Here is a 14,381-nt window from a genome sequence, read left to right as displayed (position 1 = left end):
AACGAGAACAAAAGAATGCTGGAAAAACTCAGCAGGTCTGGAAGAGATCCCGACAGGTGCTGCCAAACCTGCTGAGTTCTTCCAGCGTTCTCCGTTCCTGTTTACCTACAAGTTGACCTGCTTTCAAGCCACCGCTTACAGATGCAAAGATTTAAAAACCACTGCCTGCCAAGGGTTAAAGCTGTGCTGCCATCCTGATGAACGAGTACTAGAAGACACTGATTTTTGGCAAGATTGCTGCAATGTTGCAGTATCCGCTGCGACCAGCAGAGGCTCATAATGAGCTAACTGGAGAGCAGACCTCCCTCTAATGGTGCCAAGCGGTCATGGCAACAGCGACTTGTTACTCAAAACCTGTCTGAACGGCACCTCAAATCTGTGAGGCTCCTAACTTCCATCTTCAACCTCTTGTAAGTTACAACTGCCAATTCAGTGACTGGAACTCTACCACCTCGCCCGCCAGGGAATTGGAGCGGGCGAGCTTCCGACAATGGAAACCTCCATTGACCTCGGATGGAAATTCCTGGGTCTTGCCGAGCGAGGCTGTAAAACCCCACCTGATGTCTGCAAACTGTTTGGGCTGGATTTTCCAGCCACTGTCACCCCAAGCCTGGAAAATCCCTCCTAAGATCAACAGATCTATTCATGGTCCCTGCCTGCCTGCTATGATTCCCATGGTGGCAGGAGGGGAAAATTTCGCCCTTTGTATCTTTTCTTCTGCGCCTAATGCCTAATATGGGTGAGGTAGCTTCGTGGTCATGCTACTGGACTAGTAACTCAAAAGTTTTCAGCAAATGACTTGAAGAGACACATTCAAATCCCACTGGGAAACTGGTAGAATTTATATTCAATTAATGAATAAATATGAAATAAAAAAGCTGATATATTAGTCAGTGGTAGCTACCAGATTGTCATAAAACACACCTGATTCAAGAGTGCTCTTTGGGGAAGGGAGATGTGCAGTCATTATCCAATCTGACCTACATGTAGCTACACACTCTGAGCTTGATTCTGAACTACCCTCTGGTTTTCTCAAGTGCAATTATAATTCCAGCTTTTTCAGCCATGTTCCCATCCCAGAAATGGATAGCGCTGAAGCTTTGGAACAAATAATGTCAATCCCAAGTCAAGGTTTGTGTCTCTTGATTGCCAGTTCCTTTATTTAAGGTGATTTGGTTTGTGCAGGGTAAGCTTACGTATTTACAGAAACAGTGTGCTTATGTGATATGAGAATTCTGTATCCGCTCCCCCCCCCCCACAACACTCTGATACTGCTCTCTTGTGGATCCTCAACTCTATTGCCCCATCGTTGGTGGTTGTGCCTTCAGCTGCCTAGGCCCTAAGCTCTGGAATCCTCAGTCTAAACCTCTCCACCTCTGTTTCTTCCTTAAAGACACGCTTTAAGACCCACCTGTTTGATCAAGTTTCTTGTCATCTGTTGTAATATCTGTTTGTGTCTCGGCATCAAATTCTGTTTGGTGATGCTCTTGTGAAACACGTTGGGATGTTTTACCATATAAGAAGGTGCTATATAAAGGCAGTTTGTTGTTCTACTGCTGTGTCTTTGAGTGGGGGGTGGGCGGTGGAAAGGGGAGTCTCTTCTCAACCTTTGGAATCCAAGCGCTCTATGATGCAGAATCACTTTGTTCAGAGAAGCTGAAAATTCCAACATTGCCATTTTAAAAACATTTAACTTGCTACTTCACAATTACTTAAACTATTTAACTCAAAGTAGTGCAAGAAATGAATTGTCAGAAATATTTCCGTGAAAGACTATCCTGAAAGACTTTGCATAGTGTCTGAAGGTGCTTCTGAGATGTAGTGAGCCACATTGAAATGAGGGAGATTGTGCACGGTAACCTCCAGTGAGCAACAGTCAGGGAATCTATTTTCTTGATGTTGGTGATTGGATAAATATTGGCCCAGGTCATGAGGGAGAACTCCCCTACGCTTCTTCAAAAATCACACCTACCTGAGAGAGCAGACAGCGCTTCTGTTTACTAGCTCATCAGAATAGACAATATATGCAATGCGTCAGTCTGGTCTAGCTGTTCAAGGTTCTGGAGTGAGACTTGAACCTGCGACTTTCAGATTCAGAAGTGAGAGTGCTACCCACTGAACTAAGACCACACCTGCAGTGCTGTATTTGATGAGCTTTCCATAACACTGCATGCACACTCACACTCACAGGGACACAGGAATTATAGCTTCCTGATCTTACAGAAGTTCTGCTAATTGTGCATGTGTGTGTGTGTGTGTGTGTGTGTGTGTCAGTGGGAGTGGGTGTGTTGATGTTTGTGTGGATCAGTGTATGTGCATGTGTGTGGGGGAGGGGTGTCAATGTATGTATGGGGTGGGGTAGAAAAGTGCAGTTGGGTGAAGCAAGCAATGTGTGAAAGTTGTATTGGTGACAGGTCAATTAATCTTACAGGAAAACAGGAGAGCTAACCCTTATTCCTGTCTCATCCTCGCTCCTCCCCACCCCCTTGCCCCTGGCATTCCTCCCTTTTGCCCTTGGCTTCCCCCAGAATGCCCAGATATCTGTGTTTTACCAGATTCCTAAAGATTTTGCCAGTTGATGTCCATGCTTCAGGTTTCTGCACCTCCAGACGCCTCCTTGATCAATGTCATGCAACCAGTCATAGTCACCGCAAAGAAAGAGCTTTCATCTGTGCATCAGCTGTGTGTTTCCACCCAATGTAGAAGTCTACCTTTACTACAGCCACTTATTACTCCCAGAAAGGCTGAGCTTTCTCTCTTTGTGTTTTTGTACAGCGGCATCTCCAGAATGGGGCATATTCCTGAGCAGCAAAGACAGTTCCTGTACCAACAGCAGCAGCTACAACAGCTACTGACCTCTCAGCAGCTCACTCCGGTAAGACACGCTGCATTTCTGAGTCAAAAGTGACCAAGACATGACACAGGGGTGGCACGGTGGCACAGTGATTAGCACTGCTGCCTCACAGCATCAGGGATCTGAGTTCGATTCTGCCCTCTGCCGCCCCTGAGTTTGAATGCTAATACTGAGAATAAGTTTGCACGTTCTCCCCGTATCTTCGTGGGTTTCCTCTGGGTGCTCTGGTTTCCTCCCACAGTCTGAAAATGTGCAGGTTAGATGCATTGGCTGTGGTAAATTGCCCCTTGGTGTCTGGGAGATTAGCAGGATAAATATGTGGGGTTATGGGAATAGGGTAGGTTTGTGGTCAGTGCAGACTCGATGGGCTGAATGGCCTCCTTCTGCAGTGTAGGGATTCTCTGATTCTGTAAGAGTGAGATGTGTTGTTTAGACAGAGTCAGGATGCTTTATTCTGGATCTAACCGTGTCAGACCCCCAGCAAGAGGGCTTGATCATAACATCAGATGGCTAAAATGGGAGGTGGTGGCGCAGTGATAATGTCACTGGATTAGTAACCCTGAGGCCCAGACTAATGCTCTGGGGACATGGATTCAAATCCCACCATGTCACTGGGTGGAGCTGAAATTCAATTAATTAATCTGGAATATGAAACTAATCAGCAAATCTTGTAGGAAGGAAATCAGCTAGTTTCAGAAATAATGACCACAACTACTATCAATGAATCATCTGGTTCACTAATATCCATTAGGGAAGAAAATGTGCCGTATCTTATCTGGTCTGGCCAGGTACATGTGACAATGTGGAGATGCCGGCATTGGACTGGGGTAAACACTGTAAGAAGTCTCACAACACCAGGTTAAAGTCCAACAGGTTTATTTGGTAGAAAAAGCCACTAGTTTTCAGAGCACTGCTCCTTATGGGACTTATCCTTATGATTTACCTTGACAAAGGAGCAGCGCTCTGAAAGCTAGTGGCTTTTGCTACCAAATAAGCCCATTGGAGTTTAAGCTGGTGTTGTGAGACGTCTTACTAGGTACCTGTGACTCCAGAGCCACAGCAGTGTGGTTGACTCTCACCTGCTCTATGAAATGGCCTAGCAAACCAGTTCAGGTTAGGGATGGGCATCAGATGCTGCCCTTGCCAGCAGCACCCATATCCCATGGAAAAAAAAAATGAATAATAAATGGAACATAACGAGCACCACTTTTGTGGGGCCTGTAACTTGCATAAAGACAGCCACATGTACTTTCACCAAGCTACTGGGATGCTGAGCCAAAGGTGAAGATATTCGGGGAAAGGAGAGAAGGGTGAGCGTAAGTTTGGCCAAAGCAGTGGTTTTTAAGAAGGGTTTCCAGTGGACAGGGAGAGCTGGAGAGGGAGAAGAGTTCTGTTCAGGAGCTCCAGTGTGTCAAGCCTACACTGTGGAAAGCATAGCTATAGGGTAAAGAGGTTAGAGAGGTTGGATACACTCAACCCTGGGAGAATGGTGGTTTTGGAGAACTGAGTTGTAGTTAGGACAATGGGGAGGGAGGTGTCAGGCCATGAACGTAGACAATCATGAGGATAAGAATTTTAAATTTGAATCAAGGAACTAAGGCTGGAATTTTCTGGATTCGTTGCGGGGGACGCAACAAATCAGCCGTTGACTATTGAAGGGTCTAAAGATCCTGGTGGTGAGTGGGCTCAGATAATTGCCACCCCCCCTTCCACTGAGCTTCAACATCATTTTTATTTATTAGTCACAAGTAAGGCTTACATTAACATTGCAATGAAGTTACTGTGAAAATCTCCTAATCGCCACAGTCTGGCGCCTGTTCGGGTCAATGCACCTAACCAGCCCGTCTTTCAGAATGTGGGAGGAAACCGGAGCACCCAGAGGAAATCCACACAGACACAGGGAGAATGTGCAAACTCCACACAGAGTGATCCAAGCTGGGAATTGAACCTGGGTCCCTAGCGCTGTGAAGCAGCAGTGCTAACCACTGTGCCACCCAAAGGCCAATGATGGCAAGAGTGATGGGTGAGTGTAGTTATAGTGTAAACAGCGGACTTGTATGCGGTGCAGTTTATAAAGAATGGGAAACCAGTCAGGCAAGCATAGCGATAGTCTGAAAGTGACAAAAGAGTGGAGGAGGATGTCAGCAGCAGATGTGTTGAGATCGGGATGGAAGAACACCTGTGCTGGAGAAGGTGCAAAGAACATTCACAAGAATGAGAGTAGAATTTAGATGCTATAGCTGTCAAGAAGTGAACAGGTTGGCATTTTTCTCAAGAAGAGAATGTTTGAAGAGTGACCTAGGAGAGATCGTCACGAAGAGGTCTGAAAGCACTGACCTAGACATGTTTCCAATGCTGCGGAGGTGCAAAACAGGGGCCATAAATGTAAGATCTCCAATAAATCCAGTAAGGAAGTCAAGAGAAATTTCTTTTAACTAACAATGGTTAGAATGTAGAACTTGTTACCACGTGGAGTGGTTGCGATGAACAGCTGGGATACAGTAAAGGGGAAATTAGATGAGGGAAAAAGGATCTGCAGATTGGGTTTGATAAAGAAAGTAGAAAGAGACTCCGGTGGAGCATAAATACTGGCATAGACCAGTTGTTCCTGTTCTGTGAGTTACTAAATAATTATATAATCAGGATACGTGTGAGGTGAATGAGAGTAAACACAGCAATTGAGGGAAGTTGAAGCATATTTTAGTTGTAGCTCAGAATAGGTTAGGGATTGAACCTGAAATGTCTCTGGGTTTGTTACTCAATTTCACACTGAACAATATCTTTGCCAAGCAAACCTATCTGGACAGCTTAAAAACCAGGGCAGACTCCTGTCTACTTCAGCCAGCAATGAATCATATTTCTAAGAGTTATTTATATAATAGTGTCTCCTGTAACCTGACCCAGGACCAGCAAGCATTGGTTTATCAGATGATGCAACAGCAGCAGCAGCACAGACAGTGGGAGCACCAGCGGTTACAGATGTCCGCAACGTCACAACTCCCCGTCAACAACCTCGCACAAGGATCTCCATCCCTCCCTGTTCACTCGGGCCCACCCAACTCTTTCCTTTCTGTTCACACCGACAGCAATGTACAGAAAGCTCAGGTAAGTGCTGAGCTTTCATACATAATGCATACCTAACTCTACACTTACCCTAAAACCCGTCTGTCTCCACTACTCTCTTTTTCGCTCACGTTTTTTCCTTTTTCTCTCAAACATGCTTTCTATTCTCTCACTCCTCTCTCTCACTTTCCTTCACTTCCTTTCTCTCTCCCCTCTTATTTCCCTCTTTCTCTCCTCTTATTCCCTCTCTCTCCCCCCTTTCTCTCTCCCATCTTTCTCTCCCCCCTCTTTCTCTGTCTGTCTGTCCCCCTCTCTCTGTCTGTCTGTCCCCCTCTTTTTCTCTCTCTCTCTCTCCTCTCTCTTTCTCTGCTTCTCTCTCACTCTCCCCCCTCTTTCTCTGCCTCTCTCTCCCCCCCCCCCCCGCCCCGTCTCTGCCTCTCTCTCTCTCCCCCCCCCTCTTTCTCTGCCTCTCTCTCTCTCTCTCTCTCTCTACCCCCTCTTTCTCTGCCTCTCTCCTCTCTCTAAATATTGTCCAGTTTTATTTGTTGGTGTGATGTTTCTTTTCTGGTTAAATTGGAAGAGATACTTCTGAAAACTCGTTCCTAATGGCCAGACCCTATAACTCTATTGTGACAGGAACTGTTGATGTAATCTTTGGTCATACTTTTCTGTCAGCAGGAAGTAAGGCTCGTGACCAAGAAGTGTGCTTTACATGAGATTTCATCTAATATAAATGCTTAATTTTAAAAATGACAAAAAGTGATTTGAATTTATTGCAAAATGCATACCTATCAATCCCAGAGACATTGGTGGGTCTGGTTTAATAATAATTATACTGTCATAAGGCCATAAGACATAGGAGCAGAATTAGGCCACTCGACCCATCAAATCTGCTCCGCTGTTCAATCACGGCTGATATTTTTCTCATCCCAATTCTCCTGCCTTTTCCCCATAACCCCTGTTCCCCTTATTAATCAAGAACCCATCTACCTCTGTCTTAAAGACACTCAATGACCCGGCTTCCATAGCCTTCTGCTGCAAAGAGTTCCACAGATTCACCACTTTCTGGCTGAAGAAATTCCTTCTCATCTCTGTTTTAAAGGTTTGTCCCTTTAGCCTGAGGTTGTGCCCTCTGGTTCTAGTTTTTCCTACGAGTGGAAACATCCTCTCCACATCCACTCTATCCAAGCCTTGCTGTATCCTGTAAGTTTCAATAAGATCCCCCCTCAACCTTCTAAACTCCAATGAGTACAGACCCAGAGTCCTCAATCGTTCCTCATATCACAAGCTCTTCATTCTTGTGAACCTCCTCTGGAACCTTTCCAAGGCCAGCACATCCTTCCTTAGATATGGGGCCCAAAACTGCTCACAGTACTCCAAATGAGTCTGGCACAGCGTAATCACAGCATAAATATGAATCTTGTAGATGCCTAATGATACTCTTTTTGCCTTTTTTTGCAAGAGGCTGAATGATAAAGTCAACCAGGAGAAGAGCTGACGTCCTGTACCACATCGTGTCTGCGCGTCGGGCACAACAGTGTTGGATCTTGCTCCTTCACAACTTCTTTCCTTGAAGTCAAAGGTCATGGGTCAAGAGTCGAACTGCCTTGGATACCTGCTGCTGACTTGGCCATCCCTTGCGCGTGGAAACAAGCTGGAAGCACAAGGGAACTCGTTGCATCTTCTCAGGAAAAGACAAATAATGCTTCTTGGCGGGGTGGGGGGTGAAGGACACTGAAGCTTTTGGGCGTCTCTAATCTATCAGCAGTGAGGGGCTGTCCCTGATCTGTAGCGAGTCATTGGAATCCGAGCAGTGGAAATTCAACATCACTGTTGTGGTGGAAATTAGGAAGATGGATCATTGCTGCTGTACAGAAACTCAAAGAACTATCTTTTAGATGCAAAGTCAGAGGATGGGAACAACTTTTCACTTCCCATCCACCCATCTGAATTTGTGGTTAGCAATATCTGTGGTATGTGAGTGACTAACCTTTCCCTCGCAGAGTCTTCTGTGTCAACTGTTGTAACTTTATTTTGTGTGTGTGTGTGGATATTTGTGTTTTCTTTTCAATTTACAAAGCAAGCCTCTGTCAACAGAGTGAGGTCCAAATTGGTATCTTTAAGCAGACAAAACTGTGAGGTGGAGGATCGGATTGGGTTTGCTGGAGAGAGGAGGTTGCTGCTGTAAGCACCCTGAACTTGGACTGAGAAACCCTCCTCTCTTTCTCCCCCGGCATCCCCACCCCCTCCACCACTCTCCTCATTTCAAAGTCAACGACACCCCAAAGTGGTCCATCTAGAATTGGTTGTGCTTGGGCTACATTGCCAGGGCGTACCATTCATAGAGTTTTCACCTGGGATATTCAGGGCTGGTAAGCATATTTTCACATGGGGAAGGGGGTGTTCCTTTTTTTTTAATTTTATCCGTTCAGCATTTACTTGTCCCTTGAGAAGGTGTTGGTAAGATGCATTCTTGAACCATTGCAGTCGGAGTAATGATAGTGCTCTCCCAGTGCTGTTGGGTATTTCATTCCGGCGTTTTAACCCAGTGTCATCCACCTTCAACAAAAACCCAGTGAGTGCTAACCTATTCCCCTTGATTAGGGGAATGAGCAGCTATGGGAGATGAGGACAACATCCATGGAATAAATTAACGGAGATTCAAGATAAGAAGGTCTCCTCAGACGGAGGAGAATGTAGAAAACCTGAAATACAACTAGAAAACGCCCTGCTGGATTGGAAAGAGAAAATTTATTACATTCGAGACTCTCACAAACCTACTTTCTCTTTCAGACACTGAGCAGCCTGTCGACATTTCTAATCCCTTTTTGTAGGATTTGGTGTTTTGCTTCACAGTGTGTCTTGTTCTTCAGTTTGAAGAGAGTAGGTCAGAATTTGGGTTGTAATCGTTCACATTCCAGATTAGTCCCGTGGATTCCCTCATTATGGACATTCCCGCTGACGGGAATGTGAAGCCACATTTTCCACTTGCATCTCCCCTTCCCTTTCTTCAACAGACTTAAAACTACAAACCTAGACCCCATAGACAACCATCTCCCCCCAAATCCTGCCCCTATCACTGAAAGTGTTAATTGAACCTCACATTTCACTGTATTTGTTTTTGATTGGACTATCCCATCCCCACAGAACCACGCTTTTTTTTATTATTGTTTAGTGCACTGGTGGGTCCGGTCCAACATTTCACCAGATAGGAAATTATATTTTCTTCATGAAAGCTCTTGAGTGTTGTGTGGAACCTAGTTCAAAGACTACCTGAGGGAACCTGAGGTTTGGAGCTTCCCCAGAGACTTGGGTCTGCGAGCATCCCCAAGGAAATCAGGAGTCTGGGAGTTCCCAGGAGATCAGGAGTTTGGGGGCCTCCCATAAACGAGTAGGATTCTGGATCACTCAATGTCATGTTGGCGAAACTCAACATTTCCAAGAGTTTTGCCAGCTCTCTTTCAATCTGAGCAGAGTGACAGCTGAAATATATAATGTTCTACCGTTTGCGTTAATAGCTCAATGAGCCCAGTTACCATTGCTCTGGTTACATTGCATTTCTAATTGGGTCAGTCTCACCAGCTCCAACCCACTGCCTGTCCTGTAGCCAGTGGCAAGCTCAGCTGGGAGGATTGGCCGGCAAGCCAGGAAATTCTGTTTAATTTTATTTATCTAAAAAAAACTATTCCAGATCTTTCCATCCATGAAAGATGATGACAGGCAGCAAACAATCCATTTCACACCATGTGTTTTCAGATGGTGCACCTTTGTTGAAGAGGCCACTCCTTGAGGGGCACATTCTGCCGCCAAGTGACTCACATGAAGCTATCAAGTATCGTGGGTTGTTGAGTTCAGCGTTGGTGTCTGTGGCCAAGTCGCTGTAGCTTCTGGTCATCGTAGTGTCACACACCAGTCCACAGGAGGTGTTGCCATTTTCCTCTGTTAACAGTAATCACTCCCAGGTGTGATAATCAACAGCTAAGGCCATCTTGGTGACTTTACAAGCATCATTGAAGAAGAGCTTTTGGGCGTCCTACTGGCTTCAGATACCTCATCGTATAGAAAGTCCTTGGCTATGCGACCATCTTCCATCTTGCAGACATGCCTGAATCAAGGAAGCTGCCTCCATTTTGAGTTGCTGGGAGCTCTCCCCTTGAGAGAACTGGTGCTTTTGTGACTTTGTGACTTTTCCTTTTTGTTTTCAAAGAAAAACTTCCAAGTATTGCTGTCAAAGTCTTGAGCCAGCCTGCCAAGTTTATTTTCACTGGTTTCCCATCCACCGTCCAAGACCCGGGATGTACTATGGGCCTCGCTCAAGGCGGCGGCAGGCAAAGAAAAACAGTTGTAGCAAGAAAAAAAAACAAACTTGTACTTTTCCAGTCAGCAACCAGTGATGGTTCTCTGTCCAACCCAGTCAGCTAGAAATTCCAGACTTTGGATGATCTGGGCTGACATATCGTGGAGTGGATTGGGGTGCTGATTCGTTGCATTCAATAGAAAATTACCTTGCACTTTATCTGAAAGCTATGCATCATTGAATGAGGATAATTTCTAGAACTTTTCCCTCTTAAGCTTCCGATCCAAGGGAAAATTCCCAATAGGTTTTGATCTGGTGCTGTCCAGTTGGAGAAAAGGAATAAAAGCTGCCTTATGGGTGCTTGGAATTATAAGAAGACTTGGTGACATGAAACTTGCGATCCCCCTTACCATCAGTTGAGAAAGGGCCCAGATTGGGTTGCCAACCTTTCAGGATTTCTCTCCATCTCCAGGAACTGAAGACTAATTACTACCGTGAGCAAAGCAAGGAGAAAAATCAGAAGAGGCTGTATGAAGTTGAGCCTTTCCAAATTATTAATACACTTTTTTTTGTATATGAGTTATTAAAAACAAAATTGGACATGGGAATGAAAGGATTGGTTTAATGACAGTCAAAATATGGCCCAATTGGATAGCAAAGAGGCTTTCTGATTGGCTGTGGGAGGATGGGCCTTCGCAATGATGCAACCAATGGCAGCATTGTGAGGGAAGATGGTTTGGAGGTCATGTGATGAAATCCCCAGGAAAACACCCAACCTGAATGGGAACTCCATTGAGGTGCTTCCCAAATTCTGTTGGGCATGCGGGAAGCATCCTTTGGAGAGTGGCAGATTCTGCCAAAAGGGATTTCAAGAATTTTTCATGTAAATTGTTTTTCTTTAGTTAGCAGCAGCTTAATCTGTAAACCATTGTAAATACAATTTGCAGGAACTGTACAGAAGAGTAGGTGCTATTGTGGGGTGCTGCAATAATAAAGAGGAGGTTGCCTGGTTAGTCCTGCAGATGAGGAAGAAGGTGAATTAGATCTTCACAGTTGTACATTGGCAGAAAATCGCCCCTTTAAACAAAACTAAAATTAGTAAGTTCAACTTGCATTCATGTCAAGGAGAGAAATGTTAGCTCAGGGTCCTAACCACCTGCAGTTCTTTGTAATTACCCAAGCAATAGGAGTTCAAACTGTTGGGTTTGTGATGCTCATTGTAAGACATCTTTCTAGTATCATTAACATCACTCTCTTAACAGCTCCACCACTTTCATTTATGCTGCTGAGGGTATTAAATCTGGTGTTTATAGACTTTTTTTTTGGAACTCACTGTGTGATTGGGTTTAAGGAATGGTTTCTGTGATACCCCTTCAGAGAGTCATTAGCTTGGATGGTGCTGTTCCCTCGGCGTGGGAGGGGGGAAAGCTGTGACGTAGGGAGTTGTGACTGGGTCATGTGGGAAATGAAGGCGAGAGTGTCAATGGCTTAAGGCCACAGGATACCACTGACTGAAGGATGGCTGGAAGTGTGCAGATTTCAGCTTCTAACCCCTAATTATTGCATTTAGAAGGACAAGGACTTCTGTTCCTTTCAGGAGGGGGTTCTGAAGCTCAATCCTTGGCCTTGGTTTTAATCAAGTTGGGGCTTGAAATGGTCTTGGTGTCCCTGGATTAGGGAGCTCAAAGTCAACCAGGGTTCACCATCGAACAAATTCTGGAATTGTGTATGTGTGTGTGTGGATGAACTGGTCCTCAGTTTCTACAGGTAGAGGAGAGATGCAAGGACAGTTGTTTGCTCTAGTTGTTTCTACAGTCTTACCATTGGCATCTTTGGTGTTCTGAATCAAGCAGTGGATCAATGTGTCATTGAACGCGAGTGCCATCTTTCTCTTTAGCTTTTTGAATCAGTACGGCACTCAGATAGCGACCCCTTTCTCAAAGCAATTCAGAAAGTTGCAGCTGAATCCAGGATGGAACTTTGGCATCAAATCCAAACATTTCATGGCTTTGATTTCTGTTGGAGGAAACCTGATTGGTGACTTCACCCCTTCGAAGTAAGCTGTAAGTCAGTCAGATAAAATGAAAGCCTTTTGTATATGCAAGTAATATAACCTATTCTCCACGATTCAACTGATAAAAATGATGGAGGTGCAATTTAGGGCAGTTTTTTTTATATTAATGGTGAGAAGAACATTAAGTGACAGCAGAGGGAAATTTTGTTGTAGAGATGTTATGTACAAAAAGGGACATGGGTGGCTAATAATTCCAGGAATTGAAGTTAATCTGCAGGACACTTGTGGAAAAAAACCTATAAAAAAAGAAGGAACATTAAAATACAACTTTACTTTTTTCTCATTTTCTTTGAACTCTTTGGTCTGTTAGTTCCAGAAGTATTGGGGATTGGAGTGGGGTGAAGCTCTTCCAACTGAAGGTCAAGAGTCAGCACAAATGTATGTATCTTCCTTTCTCCAATTAGTGGGGTTCAGGCTGGGCATCCTGAAAGGACATTTTGGAAAAGCAAAGGCAGGAAAATGGGGACAGGACAGTTAGGAGTTAGGAGGTCATGTTCTCCAGGAATGTGTCCTGCTGTAGTTGGCGACCCTGCATGTACCAAGCAAAGAGGAAACTTCCCATGGCCAGGAGCTGGGGAGGTGAGAGGTATATTTGTAGGCAGTCAACATACAAGTCCAAAACACAATCTCCAGAAATGTCAATGCCATGTGTCAACTTGGCTCAAAATGAGGGGTGGGTGGGGGGTAGTTCTGATTGTAATTCTCCATTGCTTTTAGAAGTAGATAATCCAATAAACATTTTGGAGTGGGGACAGACTTGGATGATCGAGTTTTGGTCTCCATTGTAATGGGTTATTGTTTTCCTATGCACTTTTTAAACGTGGGAGCAGTGGCCGTCTTGTGATTGACAGTCATGTTGCGCACTGTAGTCTGGTTTAGCTGTTTTTTGGTAGAGTTTGTGGCAAAGTCATATAAACCGGTGTTAAACTGTAGCTGCAGACGCTTGGACACATGATGTAGCATCAGGATACTGTGCAAGTAATGTAAATAATTGAAGAATAAGCATCATTGTAAAAACAGTTCCTTTTTAGATTACAGAACATTTATAAAATGTACCATGCATTTTTTTTTAAAGAAACATGTTTTTGTTTTTACATTCAATTTGTTAATCTTGCGTAGAGGCTTATCTTAGGGTAACACAACACCCTCTGTGACACAGTGCAATGCCCAGTGTATAGCTTGAGGAGTCACGCACACACCTGGAAGATCTTAGTTTTGGGGTCACCCATCTGTGCCCAGTCAGTTGATTGCAGTTGGTAGGGATGTGGCAATATCTCTCATGCACAATTTGGAGGGTTTCTGCCTCAGAACCCGCGATTTTCCCCCCTCCCTTGCCAGGAGAAACATGCTTGTGTGCCCATTGGGAGGAGGATGGCATTGCTCAGCGGTGAAGCCTCCCACAGTTGAATTGCCGTCCGACCCTCCCCCCCCCCCCCACCCCAACTCGGGGGTGGGGGGAGATCATGTAGCAGTTTGCATGACGAGGTAGTTTGTCAAAAGTCCTGCAGAGGTGAAGAGACCATTTGAGAGGATTTTTTTTAATCCACAGTCCTATCGAGGTAAGGATCAAATGGCCTAATCTGCAAATGAGGACTGTGCGTTTTTTAAATGGTCTGATGTTTGTAACTCTGGGTGTAAGTTGTACAGGTGCTTCTTCTGATTTGTAAATAAACTTATTTCAAATATTATTTGTCAAAAGCAGAAAAAAAAGAAAAAAATCTAAATATTCTCATTTGTAATATTTCTATGGAAACATTTGCCTTAGAAAGAGATTTATCTGTCTGGGTTTGTTTATTTATTTGTTTTTTTTAAATAACTTTGCAATTATTCACAGAACTGTTTAGAAGATCCCTGGTGGCCGTGTTGCCTTTGTGCAACATGTGAATTGAGTAAATGTCAGAGAGATATTTTGCTATGAAGGATTACATTTTTACTAAAAAGCAAATTGTTCAAAAGAAAATAATTTATCTTGTTTATTTGCATCAGCGTGTGGTGTCCATTTTGTTTGTGTTTTGTGTGGCAGCTGTGGCTCGGTAGCTGACGCTCTTGTTTCCGAATCAGGAGGTGACGGGTTTGGGTCCCAGTGCATGGAA

The 14,381-nt window shown here is 44.4% G+C and overlaps 1 protein-coding gene across 6 annotated transcripts in view; it reads left to right on the top strand.

Moving 5' to 3' along the window:
* LOC145359297 (protein AF-10-like) overlaps positions 1-14,237 on the top strand; it is a 199,708-nt gene extending 185,471 nt beyond the window's left edge. For 3 of the 6 annotated variants that reach the window (XM_080213858.1, XM_080213857.1, XM_080213856.1), the window contains 3 exons: positions 2,776-2,875; positions 5,759-5,959; positions 7,380-14,237. In XM_080213858.1, coding sequence (XP_080069984.1) covers positions 2,776-2,875; positions 5,759-5,959; positions 7,380-7,415 — 337 coding nt within the window. In that variant the 3' untranslated portion in view covers positions 7,416-14,237. Of the gene's footprint in view, positions 1-2,775; positions 2,876-5,736; positions 5,960-7,379 lie in introns of those variants that run through there. The other 3 variants (XM_080213862.1, XM_080213860.1, XM_080213861.1) reach the window with 2 other exon arrangements.
* The last annotated feature ends 144 nt before the right edge of the window (positions 14,238-14,381 follow it).

The sequence above is a fragment of the Carcharhinus amblyrhynchos genome, chromosome 27 (assembly GCF_965287045.1).
Source record: "Carcharhinus amblyrhynchos chromosome 27, sCarAmb.v2.hapA, whole genome shotgun sequence".
Classification (NCBI taxonomy): domain Eukaryota; kingdom Metazoa; phylum Chordata; class Chondrichthyes; order Carcharhiniformes; family Carcharhinidae; genus Carcharhinus; species Carcharhinus amblyrhynchos.
The sequence above is the reverse complement of the archived record's forward strand: the minus strand, read 5'-3'. Positions and strand labels throughout refer to the sequence as shown.